General features: G+C 38.5%; 1 protein-coding gene across 1 annotated transcript in view; it reads right to left on the bottom strand.

Moving 5' to 3' along the window:
- MAN1A2 (mannosidase alpha class 1A member 2) overlaps window positions 1–18,213 on the bottom strand; it is a 136,519-nt gene that overhangs the window by 42,096 nt on the left and 76,210 nt on the right. Inside the window, exons 6-8 of the mRNA XM_027885295.1 lie at window positions 9,116–9,210; window positions 6,472–6,595; window positions 5,954–6,047 (exon numbers count right to left, since the gene is read on the bottom strand). Coding sequence (XP_027741096.1) covers window positions 5,954–6,047; window positions 6,472–6,595; window positions 9,116–9,210 — 313 coding nt within the window. The remainder of the gene's footprint in view (window positions 1–5,953; window positions 6,048–6,471; window positions 6,596–9,115; window positions 9,211–18,213) is intronic.

Genomic DNA, 18,213 nt, shown 5'->3' with positions numbered 1-18,213 from the left:
AATGCTGAGCTCATGCACTGTAAATTCACATGCTAGCTTACTATAAAGCAACTTGTTAATGTGCTCACATATCACTAAGCCATAATAAACACATATGATTAACATAGAATAGACATTTCTGCTTATTTTCTTGCATATGAAAGCTATGCTCTAGTAACCACAGCAGTGTTGGATCAAGGGTTAGACTTGATGATCTCAGAGGTCTTTTCCAACCTGGTTGATTCTATGATTCTCTATTTAGCCTAAACCCCAATTTTCGTTAAACTGACAACTTTCTTTGTAGCCAATCCAGGTAACTCCATAGGTAGCCTAGGCACAGGAAATGAGATCTGAAGTCAGGTGATTATTACTTGCAAGAGATGTTGGAACCAGAAGAAATACAGTAATTTAGTCTTGGTACTGGAAAGCAAAAAGGAAGAATGTCCAATTTAAAGAAATGTGCAAACACGAGTAGTGCTCCCTGACTTTGAAATAACATGCAGATTGGCATTTCCTTTGTTATTGCCCTTCTGGTTGGTATTCTCATCTAACCTGTTTGCAAATGCAAATTAGAATTAAATTTTCTCAACATATTTCATTTCTGAAAAAGTCCTTTTTCTTCAGTACAAATTAATTTCCATAATTCTGAAATCTCTTGCTTCCAATCAAATTTCTGTTATATCTGCATAGCAGGCTTCTCTAGAAGCACCGTCACTGTTTTTGAACATAATCTAAATTTGAAGTTCTGATGCTTAACACCAAACCAACCACTCACCATGTGTAAATGAAAAGCTAACAGACTTAACTGAAGGTTAATGTGAGAGGTTAGAAAATGGTTCTTGGTGGCTATTTTCCTTTCAGTCTTACAGAAACTGAAACCCCAATGCAGGAGTATCATAAACCACTTGTGCCTACTGGACCATCACCTTAGCTCATAAGTAAAAACAGGATCTGTCAACATTCATGTGGGCATTACAGCTCTGCCTTCTAGCAAATGCCCCAGTGAGCTGACAAATTCTGAGCTGAACCCATTAAAAAGGCTGTCTGTCATGCCACTCACACTGTAATAATACCTGCAACATTATAAGCTTAAACACAAATATTTAGCCATCATTTTCCTCCTCCTGGATGTAATTAACCCCATCACAGCAGTATGTGTCCAGCTGTATTACAAAGGATTTGCACTGGAAAACATGGAAATTTACAAATGACCAGTAAGCCATTCACCCAGCAGTTCTCAGGACTGAGTTTTACAGCATTCAAATGGAAAGAAATTATGGGATGGAACTGTAGTCCCTGTTCAGCACTGCCTGTGGCTTCAGACCCTGGCTGCTGCTGCTTCAGGAGGCAGGCAGAAAAAGAGAGGAGGTAATCTGTCACAACAACTCTTCTTCAAGGGCTATGACAAATGCATTAAATGCAAATGAAAATCTATATTAATAAAATTGTAATCACTTCAAAGACACAGCTATGGATTAAAGTCACACTGTACGATCTGACTCATCTCTACAACTTGTTAAGAACCTGGAAGCAATGGTCACAGCCTCCTTGATGAAATCATTATTACTAATGGACTGGTAAAGCTACTTCCCCGATTATACCTTTTCAGGTATTTGTAACAGAAACACTGACTGGTTTGAACGAAAACACACATCTTTCTAAGCTCTGGCAGAAGATGATGAGTGGAAAGGATGGTCTGCATGTCTCAGAGCAGCGTCCCCAGAACATCATTCCCCAGCAGTGAAACTGCAGAACATGCTGTTTATATTGAGATCAAAAGGCCTGCACTCCCATAAATCAAACCACAGCAGAAATGATTCACTGGACCCTGCATCCTAACATCAGAAGCATACCAACAAGGCTGCAGCATATCACATACACCATTCCCTTTCTCCTAACCCAAGAAGAGCACAGAGCACATTTTAAGCATACATTTAAATGAGGAAAAACAGACAAGACACAGCAACACGGCCTAAGATCTACAGAGGCTAAAGAGAGAAATATTCTGAGGCACAGAAAAGCCCCATAACAATTGCTGATCCCTGAAAGGTCTGGAAGATCTTTATGAAAGCTGGGTCATCATCATTCAAGAACCCTGGATATGCCAAGAGGACTGGGGAGCCAGTGTCCCCTTTTCTTTTAGTCCAGACAACTTGGACATGTCTTGGTACCTGTAAGTATTAGTGAATTAAACTTAGGAAAAAATGACAGTAGGTAGAAATGAGCTTGCTAAAGAGCCTGTAAGCAAATAAATACCCCCTTCCCCTTCAACAAGACCCAGCACTGAATTTTATTACTCTAATTTTCCTACGCCAGCAGCTGAGATATAAGCTTCATATTTATGAAATATATCCAGTTCACATAAACTCTGGATGGACAACACACTATTTAAAGATCTAAGATTCAAAAAACTGGAAAGGCAGTATGTTGGGAGACCTTACCTCTACTAAGTTACTTATGTGTCAGTATAAATTACTGTACAAATCTGGAAGAAAGAGGAAAAAGAAAGAAAATATTTCTAAATGGAGTATTTCAAAAGCACATTAGTTGCTCACACTAGCAGTTAATACTTGGGATGACAAGTCAAAGTAGATACAATACTTGTGGGGTTTTTTTAGTTAAAACCACAAAATTAGGATGTGCCTCGGCTCCTTTCGCAAACAGCTCTGAGAAGGTATCAAAATACTCTATCGATAAAGTGTCAAGGTGGAAGATATCAAGAATTTCTCACAAAGTTCTTCTGGCAAGTAAAGATCGATCCAACTTACAGCCCTGTGGGGCCACATCAAATCCACATAAAATGATGCTTCTCTTTACTTCCACAAATCTGTCCTGCAATAGGAATTTCCTTTAAGTATTCAAGTTTACCTATCAGCCTGTTAGAACAAATTATACAAAACACCAGCACTTCCAGAAGTGTATAATTTTTCTTCTATTCAAATCACATAAAGTTTTTCTTTAAAAAAATAAGTTATAAGGTAAAGACAAAATATTAACTGCTGAGAAAACCTGACCTAAATTAATTCTTCTATGATGTATTCTGTCTAATAATCTCTGGATCATCAAATTGTAGTAATAACAATAATTAAGCCTGAGTGTTATATGTACATTGCTAATGTTTTTATTACTCTGAGTAAAGATATACACCACTAGAATGAAGGGTACACAAATGGAAACTAAATCCACCACTATATTTAGCTTGCAGCTAAATCACATATTTCTTCAACAGTGCATTTAGATTTGTATTTATGTAGATTTATTTTACCTATTTCACAGCCCTCGTGACTTACTTGGAATGATGTACAGATTAAAAAAACCTAACTAGAACTGAGCCAAAAAATTTCTGAGGAGAGGAAAAAAATGTTAGAAGGAAGAGGAAAAAAAAAAAGGCAGAAGAGAAACCCCTGAAAGGTCAGAATCAAGTGTTACATGTAGGCAAATAAAGAGTTCTGAAATAATTCTCAGAAACTATCTGCAGAAAGTACTTTGTACAAGATAAGATGCATTGAACTAAAGGTCACAGCAAAAACGAAAAGGGCAGCTTTCCCAGAAGCTGAAAAAAGAAAAGTTATGCTTTGGTTCTCTTTCCATTGTCTTTCCAGTACAAAGGTATATAACATGCCAAATACAATGCTCTTTGAAATTACCTTCTGAGGAGGACATAAAAGCTTTGCCTGACTTTAATACCAACCCTGTGACTCAAGTCTAACAGTACCAGGGACTCAAGCACGAGTCCTCTAGTGAACTGTGAAGGCATCACCCTTTCTCCACTGCCTTGTGCGATGCAGGACACAAACTGCAAAGGCATCAGGAGAAAGAAATTCCTGCCTAAGACTCAGTTACTCCCTCTAATGTGTCCAGTGTTTCAGTCCACACGCTCCTTTACTTTAACATCTCAAATTTTTGCAAATAGGTTCACTGATGAGTACTCTATCAGGAATACAGTGAAGATATTTTCTCATAATTTCATCTGAATTTGTGAAAAGGAAAAGACAATAATGGGTTCTTGCTATCTAGTCACCAAAGAACTTTTCAGGTGGGGCTGAAAATGCTTGTTGCACTGGGAAAATCCTAGAAATAATACCAGAACACTTGTACATACATTTGGAACCTTATTTGCTAAAAAAAAACAAACCCACACAACAAACACCACAAAAAACCTCCAACCACCAAATTCCACAAAAAAATTTTATGTCTCATGGGCAGCATAAAACCATATAAGGCTCTATGAATTTGTATTTCTTTTTATCCTCAGGACTGAAGTCTTAGTCTGTAATCCTAAACCTTAGTTCCCAATTTACTATCTTTCAAAATCCATTTAAATAGTATGTTTGAACTCCACCAAACTTCTGCAAAGTTAAAATTTTTATTGTATGTTTACTCTCAGTGACAAGGAGTATTTTATTCCCAAAAGATAGTAATTCTCAGCACTGTTATTGCAAGAAAGTCAGAGAGGGACTTTTTATCAGGGCATGTAGTGACAGGAGGGAGAATGGCTTCAAACTGAAAGTGCGTAGGTTTAGATTAGATATTAGGAAGAAATTCCTTACTGAGGGGGTGATGAGGAATAGGAAAATGTTGCCCAGAGAAGCTGTGAATGCCCCATCCCTGGAAGTGTTCAGGATTAGGTTGGATGGAGCTTTGGGCAACCTGGTCTAATGGAAGGTGCCCTTGCTTATGGCAGAAGTGTTGGAATGACATGATCTTTAAGGTCCCTTCCAACCCAAGTCATTCCACGATTCTATGATTCTTATGAAACAGCCACCAATGACTCCTGGTGATATGCCACATTAGACTACTTTTGATAAAACAAGCACAAGCATTTGGTTAGCAATAGAAAAAAAGGTAATAGAAAAAATATTTCAAAGCAATGACGTAAAATTGTCCTTTGGATACATAATACACGAATATTTGTATTTGATTACTTTTTTTTTTTTTGAATGTGTGGTTAAACCTAATTTTATCAGAAGAATTTATCCCATCAATCCATTTGCCTGTCTCAGAAGGTGTCACAATTCACTCAAAGATATTAGATGAGATATTAGATTAGGGAATTTTGGCCTTAACAATAGGATTAGATAAGTATTTCACAGTGACTGCAATGACAGCTACATTCATCTCCCTCACATACCAGACTCAAAGTTAGGAGCAAATTCTCAGTTTGCAAGCCAGAACATGTTCTGCTGGATATTTACAGCCAACCACTGAAATCCCCCAAACATATTAATGATGTCAAACAGGACAGAAATAGATCATCTGGCTTGTTTTGACCTGCATTCATAAAAGAAATAGAAACAGAAACCTTGAAGAAAAAGATTCTCTTTTGTAACAGCCACTATGAAAGCACTAAACCACTCAACTTTTCTTTAAACAACCACTTCAAGAAAATGTATCATGGTTGTGTCTCTCTCTTCATGTTTTATCTCTCTACTAACATTGTGAGCAACAAAATCAACTTTTCATTCCAAAGCCTTTTTTTTTTTTAATGAGAGACACACTGATACCAACAGGATCTATAGGGAGGTTCATCATGCCATTTCACATGCTACTAAGTAAACGAATTATGTTTGTAGATGTCAGTCCTTAACAAAATTTAACCACCACAAACATGCATTACCTCTGTATCACTTTACCAGATGGTTTACAGAACAAAACCAGGAACAGAATCAGAATGAGGAAATATTTTCAGTCTCATTCTTTATTACTGAAGATTTTTTTGACTGATAACAGTAAGGATAGGCACCAAATTTAGTAGGAAACTGTTTTCAGAAAGTACCCTAAAAAGCGAGCTCTGGGACTTCAGAGAGTAACAGGCAAAATTTGGTTTTAGGAGATCTCAAGTTTAAGTAATCCTTCAATGTCAGACGTTTTTAGGCAACACTGTTTTGTGCCCTATAGAACAATCTTTCTGATCTCCAACTCAGCAACAAAATAAGAAGTTTTAACTAGAAATTAATAAAATATGAATACTTACGCTGACCCCACCGTCCTGTTCTTGGATTCAAATAATTTGGATAAAGTCCATTAGGACGATCCATTTTTTGAAGTAACTTCCGAATGTGCATCACCTAAATTAAATCAAGAATCAGGATCACTGCTAACAACGTCCATCTGCTCTCTGCACATAGTTAAATCTTTTTTCCCTTTCTTTTTTTCTGTTTAGTAGCAAATTTTCTTAATCTGAACCACAGGCTTTCTTCAGGGCTTTCTTCAGATTTGTATGGTTTTGTTTTGAAAGGATTGCTCACATAAACATGCCTAAAAATTATGATTCTTAAAGGTATGCTGAAACAAATAAGAAAACTTGTGTAGTCATATTTCTACTTGAAAAAGACATCTACTTGGTAACAGAAATAGACGCATGAATAAATTTACCTGCTACCAAGAATGCAGAGAGAATTCAATAGAGATAGTACTTCCCCTTTAGTGCAATTTATGATGAAACAGAATAAAAGACACTAGTATGATAAAAATACTGATTTTGAGACTCACCTTGTTGTAATATACAGGGTCCCCTGTCAAATAGCTGAGGTGGACAAATTCCATATGTAGAGTACCGAACTCAGCAAGGATGCTGCTGCCAGCAGAAGCCCAGCCCCAGTTGCGACCAACACCACTGAATTCCAACAAATATGCATAAAATAGGGAGAAGACAACAAAAATTTCAGAATTACTGTAACAAAAAAACTATCTCACCTAATTAAACAGATAACATCTAAATTTTAAGCTGTACTTCACATTACAGGAATTGTGGTTTGATTGATCAGTTGGCTCACTGGTTGGGTCTTTTTGGAAAAAAGATACCATAATCTCATCAAGAAAAAGTCCAGCAATTTAAAAATACAATATCTTAATGTCACAGAAATACTGTGACTTAAAACTGGGCTCAGTCTCATTTGTTGTTTATTTACTGTATGTTCCTAAGAAAAAGAAACAAAACAAGACAAGTATATTTCTAAAAGCAGTAGGGTTTGCTTCCTTCTCCTGGCAAAGACCTGCTGTGTTTCCTTTACTTGTATGGGATGTGCTTCTGTATCTGTATCTACATAGGAATGCACTATGTTTACTGTAGGCAGAATGTACGAGTTCCTCAGGCTCACATAAAGAATTAGCAGGAAGTGTCACATACCTCCTATCTCGCGAAGTCGTAATTCCTAATCTACCTGGTTTAATCTAATGTGGGAGTTTTCACCACCTTTCAGGATCAGGTTATTTAATTTCTGGAGTCAACTACATTTTTGTGAAGATTACTCCTACTTTCTCTCACAAATAATTTCAGTAAGGGTACAATCAATTATAAATGCCTCTTCACTTTTTAAATTACACATTGGAAAGAGAAAATGTAAACAAAAAATGTTGATTATGGAGCAGTAGTTGTACATCTTACAACACATTTTAAGACACAGTAACCACTGCTTACAGAGTGTAAAGGCACAATCATAGCCTGTCTCAGAGGGGTTTTTTGTTTTTTTCACTATGGAAACAAAAGCGATTACATATCACAAGTCAGTAATTTTCCAAATACTTCTTTCAGGTCTGGTCTTCTACTGCATGTCAGCCTCATGACAAGTGTTCTCATAAATGCCTTCCACTGCCACTGCCCTCTGGCATGCCAGCCACTGTTTTCTGCCGTGATGCTGGCTGGTTCTGTATGTTACCAAAAGATTGACACAGTAAATGCATAAACGATACCCCCATGCAGGAAATTTCTGGCACTCCAATTCTTTCCCCTCTACCTACTGCAAATACTCCTCCCTGTCCTGCCTTTCTGATTGAGTTTTGATACCTGATCTATCTGATGGTCCCCCCTGTTTTACTGGTAAGTATCTATGCATCCACTGCTTCAGCTTCTTAAACCTCACTATCTGTGTTGCTCGAGCTAATGAGGCAGATGCCTGTGCTGATTGAGGAGCATGGGCCACCAGGGCCCTTCAAACACACTGCAGTCATGGTGCAGGTTTGGGCTAGACAAAGCAAAAATAAAAAACTCGTTTATGCACAAAGGAACTTCAAGCCCTAATGCAGAAAGAACACAGTAATGAGTAAATCATAGTGTCATGCAGAAAGTGCGTAGGGAAATGTAACCCAACAATATTGGCTGTACAAAAAATGGTCCAAAAAATGGCCTCAGTGGGGAAAGGCAGCATGGGCAAAGCAGAGAAAACAAGGCAAGGGTGGTGATGCCCTGCACCAGCAGAAGGGCAAACCACAGCTCCATGTTCCTCATCCAAGGCTGATAGCAAAGTGAGGAGCACATTCTTCTTAAAAAAAGGCACTTAAGGCTCTCAAAAAAGTCCTAAATCTCTTGGCAGTCTTAACAAAGCACAACAAATACCTCTTCCAAAAGGAAAACGATGTAAAACAATTGAAAACTCTCTGTTATTTACTATCACACATTGCTTAAGTGTACACACAATCTAGACATGCATCACAATTCAGCTAGTGTTTAAGAACATACTAAAATTTAAAGAATGCCTTGCATCAAAAACGCTCTCTCAAAATCTGAGGGAAATCCCAACATTGAGCAAGCAATACAAGATGAATTAGGCAAAGCAATTCCCTTCCACAAGGCAATACAGACCATCTAAGTCCAGTCTGACCTCAACAGTCATCTAAAGGAGCCTCTCCATCTGCACAGATCATAGCAGACTTCCGCACACTAGTCTTTGTACCTAAGCTAAAACATAAAATGAAATAATATCTTCAGAGTCCTATCATCTTCTCAAATGCTGTGAGTCTTTTAAAGGTAACATACACCTCTCACTGTTCAGAAAACCCAGTAAGTTCAACCATGTCCTGCAAACAATTTTGTTTTTTCATAGGCTCTTTAATGACTAAAGAAACAATTATTAAACTCTATGGCAACACACAGAATAATACCCTGGGTACAGTCCAAGGGCACATTGAATGCTTATTGCACAATGACAAGAAAAAAAAACACGTGACCACAATTTATTGCAGTAAAGAGTTAGAATGCTCTAAACTCTATTAAAATTATTCTAACATGCCAGGAATGACAGTTTGTCTCCATCTTCTACAGCTCCACTACTAAGAAAAACTGATGTATGCTGTTACTAATTTTAAGTTGGAGGGAGGGGGAGGAACACACTTCCCCCCACAAAAGAAAACTCATTACCTTTTCAGATTCACCATTGCCCATGGTATACCCGTAGGTGTGTTGAAAGCTGGAAGAAGTTTTCCTGCCAGTTGCACTGCTTTGATCTTGAAAACCTAAGATAGCAGGATCAATTGCAAATAGTTACAAAGTTGGATTTATCTCCAAGAACTATAAAGACTGAAATTTCCCTGTCCCACCTACCCCTTTGTATTAGAAAAGCTTTACATTGTAAAAAACATGTTAACTTATAATTTCTTGCCACTTGTTCACTTTATAAATTTCGTTAAGATTTGAACAGGAAAAGCAAACTTGTCATTTTGATTTTTTTCCTTCCAAGCTCTCCAGCAATAGTTCTTAGATTCTTATTACAGAAGAAGATCAGCTCTCCTCCCACCTCCCTCCACAGATACTGGGAATTTCAGTTGCTTTCTAAAGCAGTCTTTAAATCATTCTTTGTATTTGATAGCTAAAAATCAAGACACAACTCTCCTACCTGAATATTTTAACTCTAACAAAATTCCAGTCTCTTCTTATTGAGATTAGTGCAGACAAGAGTTCCTATTCTTTCACAAACATTGTCTAAGCAAAACCACATGCAGTTTCCCAGTTCTTCCTTCATTGATAATGCATAGGAAAAACAATTACAAGTATTATCTTCCCTCCTTACTCTGATTACCTGGAGGAATTATTGAAAGGACAGAATCTCTATCATTTCTAGTGTTGTTTCTGCTTACTTGTGGAACATAAATCTGTAATAGCCTTATTCAGACACTACTGTCTGTTAAATAAATGAGCGATTGGGAGAAAGCTCCTTATGAAGCACATTTTCCAAAGGAGGCATATTTGGTAGATGCCCATTATATGAATCTGCTTTTACCAGTTAGTTGCTAGCACACATTTTAATTAATGCACTTTCAATATTCACTAGATTCGTGGAGAAGTATTTTCTAATTTGGAGGTAACATTTTTCACCAGTCTGAAGCACCATATGAATGAACATGTAACAAAAAGAGCTACCATGCCCTAAAATAACTTATGCAACACAGGCATAGTATAGAAACATTATCTCTCCAGTGACCAGCAATAGGACATGAGGAACCTGAATGAATTTCAGGGGAATTTCAGATTGGGAAGAGGTTCTTTACGAGAGAGTGGCCACAGTACCAAGCCCATCAGAACTCAAGGATGCTGCTCTTAGTCACAAGGTTTCATTTTAGGTAGTCTTGAGAGAAGGAGGGAGTTGGGTTCAACAATCCCTCTAGTCTGCAATATTCTACCATTCCATTATTATCAACTACCTGACCAATACTCATGTAGTCGAGACAAATAAGATCTGACATGATAGCTTTGTTGGACTTATAGAAGGCATCTCGCCCTTTTATAAAGCCTATTGGAGGAAAACAGAAGAAATGCTTACTGGAGAAACAAACTGAAAAACAAGCAATCAAGAACATCTTTATTTTTCATATGAAGGTAGGAAAAAATCAGAATCTTAATGTTTGAGGAAATGAGCAGTGAGACACGAAATAAACCAGAATAAAATATTAAAGATGATGTCTAACTGCATTTGATGCAGTGTAGAATGGAAAGATGGAGGTGGATCTGAAAGCAATGAGCCAGGAAAAAGAACTTTTACAGAGGTACTTCAAATGAATTGTAAGATGGGATATGTCTAAACTGAAAAAGAGGAATATGTCTAAACCAAAAAACCTTAGAATATTATTTGATAAAATTGTGAAGTAACAGAGGCAATACGGTTTGAATGATTTTTAGCAAAGAAACTGACAGGAGACAGCATTTGAGAAAATATGCAGCAATTTAGTAGTAAAATTCAGATAACACTCTGACCTTAAACAAAGGACCAAGTCAAAATAAGAAGGCATAGTATAAGGAAGAGGTACAGTACATGTGCAGTCTATCATAACCGGGGAAAAAGAAACTGTAAAGAGAACTAAAAGCTCATTCTTGGCCCAGTTACATATAAACTACCTGATTTGCATCTACAGATAAGCGTCAAAAATTCATACTGAACTTTTAGATTTTTAAGCAGTAGATGGGTCAAGACCAGGCAGAACTATCTACAGAGAGTCATCTGAAGGGAGTTCCTCTAAAGCACAGACAAGCTTTAACAGCTAATCGAGAACAGAATGATGACTTCCAGTTAAATGATAAATTGTTTGGAAAGATGTTAGTAGCATTAATTTGTTTAGCTTCAGCATTTGGATCCTGTGCCCTGTGAAAGCACTACACATTACTGCATTATTCATTAATAAAAGATACTGAAGCAACAGGGTAAGAATATTCAATGGGAGGATATCCTTACAAACATCCTTACTGGAACTATAATCTTAATGGTTAACTATTTACATACCACTATCCAGCTTTTAATCAGTCTGAAATGTACTACAACACCTGAGGAACAAGCCATAGTATTGAAGGAGTTTTCAGCAGGAGTGTACAAAGTAAAGGTTGAGCTGATCTAAACAGCTAGACAAGTTGTTTAGACAATCTAGACAATCAGTGCACAGGATTTTATGAGGGCCAGGTAACCAGAAAAGCACATTTGGAAAGATGCAGGGAAAAGAAAGAAATGTAGCAAGCAGTGGTGGGTAAGGTGCCTTTCTTGGGAAACCGCAGATTTATCCAGAGTTCTCTGCTGAACTCATTAAAATGCCTTCTTTTAGCAAGTTCCAGACAGCAAAAGCCTCAGGCTCCAGCTTTTAAATAATGAGCTGATATCAGACAATATGATTACTTATCATATAATATTTTTAATTTTTTTTTTAAACAGGTTGAACAGATAGATTCTATTTTAGCCCTGGCAGTCTCCTGTTGACAAGCAATGCATTTCAAAAAATATATAGGCAAGAAGAATAGAGAAGAACAAAAAATGAATGGCTGCCTTTAAAACAGAGCTCATTAGGAAACAGTAAAAGAATTGGGGTTATTTAGTCCACATAAAAGATGTTCAAGAAAGGACAAGATAAGAGCTTTTTAGTATATAAAAGGCTATAACAAGGAAAAAGATACAATTTTTTTTCCCATGGACATGAAGAACAGAAAATAATATCAAAATGGAGCAAGCGAACGCAAGTTAGTTATTAGGAAAAAGTTGGTGATAAGGATAACTACAGATGAAGCATGACCATGACTGCTGCCAAGTCATCACCACAGCTTTTAAAAATGCTCTGTACAACACATACAACTACAAAGACTGAGATGATTTGGCTCTGTCAAGGAACAGAAGAATAACTGAGAATTACTCAGCTGCCTTACCACTCTTCCAGCCATGTTGTTGTATCAGGTCTGCACGGCAAGGTTTTGGTAGGGGGAAGACTACAAGGGTGCCTTCTGTGAGAAATTACCAGAAGCTTCCCCTGTGTCCAACAGAGCCAATGCCAGGTGGCTCCAAGAGAGACCTACCACTGGTCAAGGCTAAACCCATGAGCATTGGTGGTAGCACCTCTGGAATAATGTATTTAAAAAGAAGAAGGTAAAAAAAAAACCAGCTGCAAAACAGCAACTGCAGCCAAAGAGAAGAGAAACAGCTCTGCAGACACCAAGGTCGGTGCAGGAGGAGGGGAAGGAGGTGCTCCAGGTGTCAGAGGTTCCCCTGAAGCCTGTGAGGAACCTACGGCAAGGCAGGCTGTCCTCCTACATCCCATGGAGGTCCATGGTGGAGCAGAGATCCATGTGCAGCCTGCAGAAGACCCCCACAACATAGCAGGTGGATGCCTGAAGGAGACTGTAACCCCATGTGAAACCCATGCTGGAGCAGGCTCCTGGCAGGACCTGCAGCCCTATGGAAAGAGAAGCCCACGCTGGAGCAGGTTTGCTGGCAGGACTTGTAGCCCTGTGGGGGACCCACACTGGAACAGTCTGTTGTAGAAAGACTGTGCCCCATGGAAAGGGCCCATGCTGGAGCAGTTTGCAAAGAACTGCAGACTGTGAGGACACACACTGGAGAATTTCATGGAGTGATGTCTCCTGTGGGAGGGACTCCACGCTGATGCAAGAGAGGAGTGTGAACAGTCCTCTCCCTGAGGATGAAGGGGTGGCAGAGAAAATCTGTGATGAACTGACTGCAAATCCCATTCCTCTTTCTCCTGCACCACTGTGGGCGAGGAGGTAGACAAAACTGTGAGTGAAGTTAAGCCTGTGAAGAAGGGAGGGGTAGAGGTGGGTGTTTTAAGATTTAGTTTTACTTTCTCATTATCCTACTTGGATTTGATTGGTAAGAAATTAATTTCCCCAAGTCAACTTGGTTTTGTCCATGGCAGTACTTGGTGAGTGATCTCTCCTGTCCTTACCTTTACCCATGAGCCTCTCCTAATATTTTTGTTTTTCCTCTTCTCTGTTCAGTAGAGGAGGGAAGTGACAGAGAAAGGCTTTGGTGGGCACCTAGCATCCAGCCAGGGTCAACCTACCGTAATTCCCCAGCAATGAGACAGCTCGTGCCATACATGTAAAAGTAAAGTGTTTTCTCTCTTGGGTCATTGTATCTACTTGTAAACCCGCACAGCACCTTTGTAACTGGTGCATAAATCACGGAGACCATCCACCCTCAAGTTTCTTCGCTAGCACAAAGCTCCCAAGTATGGAACCCTGTAACAGTGAGGAGGTCACAGAAACCACAAAGTCAACAGCTCTCAAAACAAAAAATGCTGCTCTTGCAGGGTAACTCCACCTTTTCCAAATATGCATTTCACACTGGCAAAAATTACACAATTTAGCATGCAGTGGCCTTAAGACATGGAGGTAACTGATCAGAATCTTTTTAAAGTAAAGACACCATAACAGCACTAGCAAGACATCCTATTTTGAAGATGCAAAAATTCTGTATTAGGTAAACATGTCTATTAATCCCAGGGTAGCTGTTCTGTATGCTCTCAGCATATGGAAATTTTCCAGGAAAGTTTCAGAAGCCACCACACACTTGGAGGAGTATTTCCATTTTACATGGCAAAATCTAATACACTAAATACATTAATTTTCATGGCCTTTTCTAGGTTAATGCTTCTTTCTGCAAATACTGTAAAGGAATGGGAGAATTTTCCCCCCCTTTCAAAAACAAATCAAGCTGTTTACAGCTAGAAGGGAAGAGAGTGAAAATTGGTAGAAAAAGCAAAACTTAAACCCCAAATCGGATAAGTGGATCCCTCATTAAGATGAAAACAGCAATCAGTATTTACAAACTAGTATGTACAGCAGGCCAGCTGTGAGAGCCTGAATAATTTTCACCCATTAAATTGATGCTTAACATATCAAACCTGCCACCCACCCCACAACATGAAAGCTAACTTCTGAGCCTAATCCAAGTACGGCCAAAACATTCCACAGAAAAGGCCTTAAATGTTTCAACGATTCTTCAAAAGCCTTATTGATGTATACAGTGACTGCCTAGACACATGGCTGCAACTCTCAGAAGACTGTATTATGCTAATACTGCTGTTAGGTGTTCCCTTCCAGCACTAAGAATGGCAAACAGCATCGAACGGCTTCTGTTCCTAATTCTGAGGGAGGTTATAGATGTTTTATACAGATAAAGAACCTCTTTCATTTATGTGCATAGACCAGCCTTTGAGTCATTCTTATTAAACAGTAATAAATGCCAGACTTCTCCTTAGTCTGATGGTTAACTAGTGAGTATCTATGGCCATGCAATGTGGCTGGTTCTGTAGGTTTGATAACTCTTGATCCTTGAAAAAAACATCAGACAAAACAGATATAGTGCACAAGTTCACAAAAACACAGTACTCTGTTCACCATCAGTATTGCTATTACTATCAAATCCTGCATCTGTTTCCTTTGACACTAAGGATGAAGATGATGAAGCAGCCTTATCTAATTACTGAATGTGGATTAAAAAAACAGAGCACCTGACAGCAATACTGGACTCAGACTCCTGAGGAAACTATATGGCATTCCTTGGCCCAAACAGGAACAGTTTCAGTGTGCCGCAGTGAACTCTTCACTGCCCTTGGGTGCATTTAAAGCTCAACTTGTCAGAAAGAACTTTCAGCATGAGTAAAGATAAAGGCTAATGGTGAAAATCAAGCTGCCTTTTCACCAAAAAAGTAGCTTAATAAGAATTGCTGGTTTGATGCCTATTTATACTTACACCATAATGCACAGTAGAAAGATGTCTGCGTGCCAGATGACCAGCTGTAAGTTCTCCACATTTTACCCCTTCCAGACTGGGAACTCCTGGGATTTGCAGTGTTCCTAGGGCATCCCCCTCTGCAAGTGGGGGCCATTCTGCTACCAAGAAATGGCTCACTCTTTGCACATTTGCTTCTAATAACTTCCATGGATTTAATTACAAAGGCATCTTGTGTGCTGAGGGAGATGCAGTAAGATTCTGCTAACATTTCACCTATCAGAGTACAAAATGAGAGAGGGAGAGCACTTCAGCCATATTTTACAGATGTTTGTGAGTGATGATTGAAGAGGTATGCCACATCTAGAATTGGTCCTGGAGAATGTAAATCACGTTCATGTGAAACTTAGCAAGGTAGCTACAAACTACACTACCTACAGTGGTGAAATGATGTAAAAATACATAAATTCAACAGCACCTCTTTAGCATTTTAGGTCTCCTGAGTCGTAGCAGATGTTCAAGGAAGGAATATTTGCAGATACTGTAAAGACAATGTCACAGCTAAGATACTGTTCTTGTCTTTGGTGAGTGACAATGATTACCAAGGCGTTTGATGAACAACAGTTAGCATTTCTAAAAGACTGAAACCTCTTTAAAAAAGGGAAGACTTATCCTGCAAACAGATGCTCTATGAATTTTTATTACTTTCTCTGTGACAGAAAGATCTAAATGGAAATGAAAAATCTAAACCCATCTCAGCAGTCTAGGATCAGAGTTCAAAAAAGGGGAATGAACTTGAATCTATACTATGGTGTGAACTTAAAATGGCCATGGTCTCCAGTCCCCTATTGATCGTTGTTGCCCTTTGCTGGACAATAAATGCTCCATGAAATGATCCTTCTTTTGGGAAAAAGAAAATCCCTTAGTTTTCAAGACTAGACTGACATTTTCTTTAGCCAGTAACGCCACACACATGACTTCTACAAATACTTTTATTAAAGAAAAATCACACTGGATTCCTCTCTGAAAGACAGACTTTTGCTAACAGTTTAAAGAATGGAAGGACGGCAATGAAGGCTGACCAGTTTCAGATGATGCATGAAATTAGGTGATTTAACAGTTGTCTCTGATTTAAAATTTATGGCTACACAAGCCTAGCTGTCCTTAGTCTCTCTGTCTGGAGATTCAGAGATTCAGCTTGTAAAAATTTTGTAATGCAGTGTTTCAGAATAATCATAACTTCCAAGGGAAAAGCTGCAACTGTGCTCTGCATCTTACTTCTGAAACCAAAAGCTCAGTAAAGCCCACGGGACTGGACACTGAATACAAGAAACTACCCCACCATATCAATTGATCTGGATGGACTAGGCAGTCGAGGAAAACTATCCTAATGGTAGTTCCTAAGTTAAGGGTTGTACTAAAAAGAATTAAAACGCCCATCTGATCATATTGCTCAGCTACAGTCTAACTGCCTCAGATAACTGAAGATAAGACAGATATTGTCTGGTTGACTATAGCTTCCCCTATTTACATTTTACAAATTAGCAATTATTTACTCAAATGCTGCTTCTTAGATATAATAAATACTACAGTGGTTTTCTACCATCAAGAGGGAGAGATCTGCAAACAGAATTCTAAAATGACACTATCTCTATCTTTTTCAAAAGTTTTCCAAAGCTGCTTTCCTGGACTAGAGACATGAAGAATCTAGTTACTGTTGACTGAGGCATCTTACGATCTAATGAAATATTCATTGGTTTCACACTACTGATATTTTTGAAAAACCCACATGAAAAAGTCTGTGCATATATTAGCTTATTAGAAATATTTGACATTTTTGCTTTAGAAGATCTAAACATAAAAATTTGGCATGCACTGGACAGCCAGCTAATCACATTTAAACTACCTGGCACTGGCTAATAACACCTCAATTAAACTGCATAATTTCCATTCACCTCAATAGCTGTATCACCTTCCTTGGCATGGATTTCATGCATATCTGAGTAGAAAAGTTACATGTTCTCAATTTTTAAAGGGCCTTCAAATCCAAGGCACTTTACACCAGTCAGTCAACATCACAGATCACTTAAAATTCAGAATTAATGCGATGAAGATCTGGCATATAAATGTCTCCTCAATCTGATAATTCCAGAAGATATAGCACACTGTTTCACATCCCATCTATCTGTGCCAGAAACCATGGTAGTCTGGAGTTAATTTTCTCTTCTACTATTATTATTAGAAGGTTGCTTTCAGTGTAGGCAATTTTTGTGCTTTATTTTTCCTGCTTTTCATATCTCCAGCTGTAAGTTTACTCTCACAAGCAGTATTAACCTGCCAGATCAGTTACCTTTGTAAAAAACCTGTCCCAGGACTAGAAGTAACAATCTTCAGTTTGCACAACATACCAATCACAATCACTCTTGCCTAAGCATGCCCTAAGAGGTTCTTTTCAGATGATTTCTTCTTGCTGTGGGAGCTACTACAGTAGTAGAGGGAACCAGATGTGAGAGCACAGACAATGTCTAGCATCTGGCTTAAATGTTCCCCCACTAGTTGCTGGCACAGAGAAAGACTGATTTAAACTGTGGAAAAAGGGAATGGAGAAAGAGAAAGGAGAAAAATTATTCTGAACAGCCATCAGGAAACTGAAGGAAAGAACCATCAAGGGACAGAAGATCAGCATGGAGCTTTGCCAGTGGGGAAGCAGAAGTGGTAAAGAACAGGGATTCCAATTCCCGATCTCCTTGAGGGTGAAATGCTGGTAAAAGGGAGAAGTTGGTAAAAGAAGGGAGCACAAATAGGCAGCGAAGGGAAGAAACAAAAGGCATTAAAAGCAAAGACGGGGAATGAATGGAAGTCTAAAGCAGGTAAGACATAAAATGGATTGACTGCCAAGAGTGTAGTTGTAAGGAACAGGAGTATGAGAAACATCTTGGAGAATCTGACAGAGGAAGAACGCTTTCTCATTTCCAGAACACACTCCTGGGAACTAGAATGGATTCTAATATATTGG

Source organism: Empidonax traillii, unplaced genomic scaffold, assembly GCF_003031625.1.
Source record: "Empidonax traillii isolate 1590-97213 ecotype Southwest subspecies unplaced genomic scaffold, ASM303162v1 scaffold163:size1593379, whole genome shotgun sequence".
Lineage (NCBI taxonomy): Eukaryota > Metazoa > Chordata > Aves > Passeriformes > Tyrannidae > Empidonax > Empidonax traillii.
This window is presented reverse-complemented; position numbering and strand designations above follow the sequence as displayed.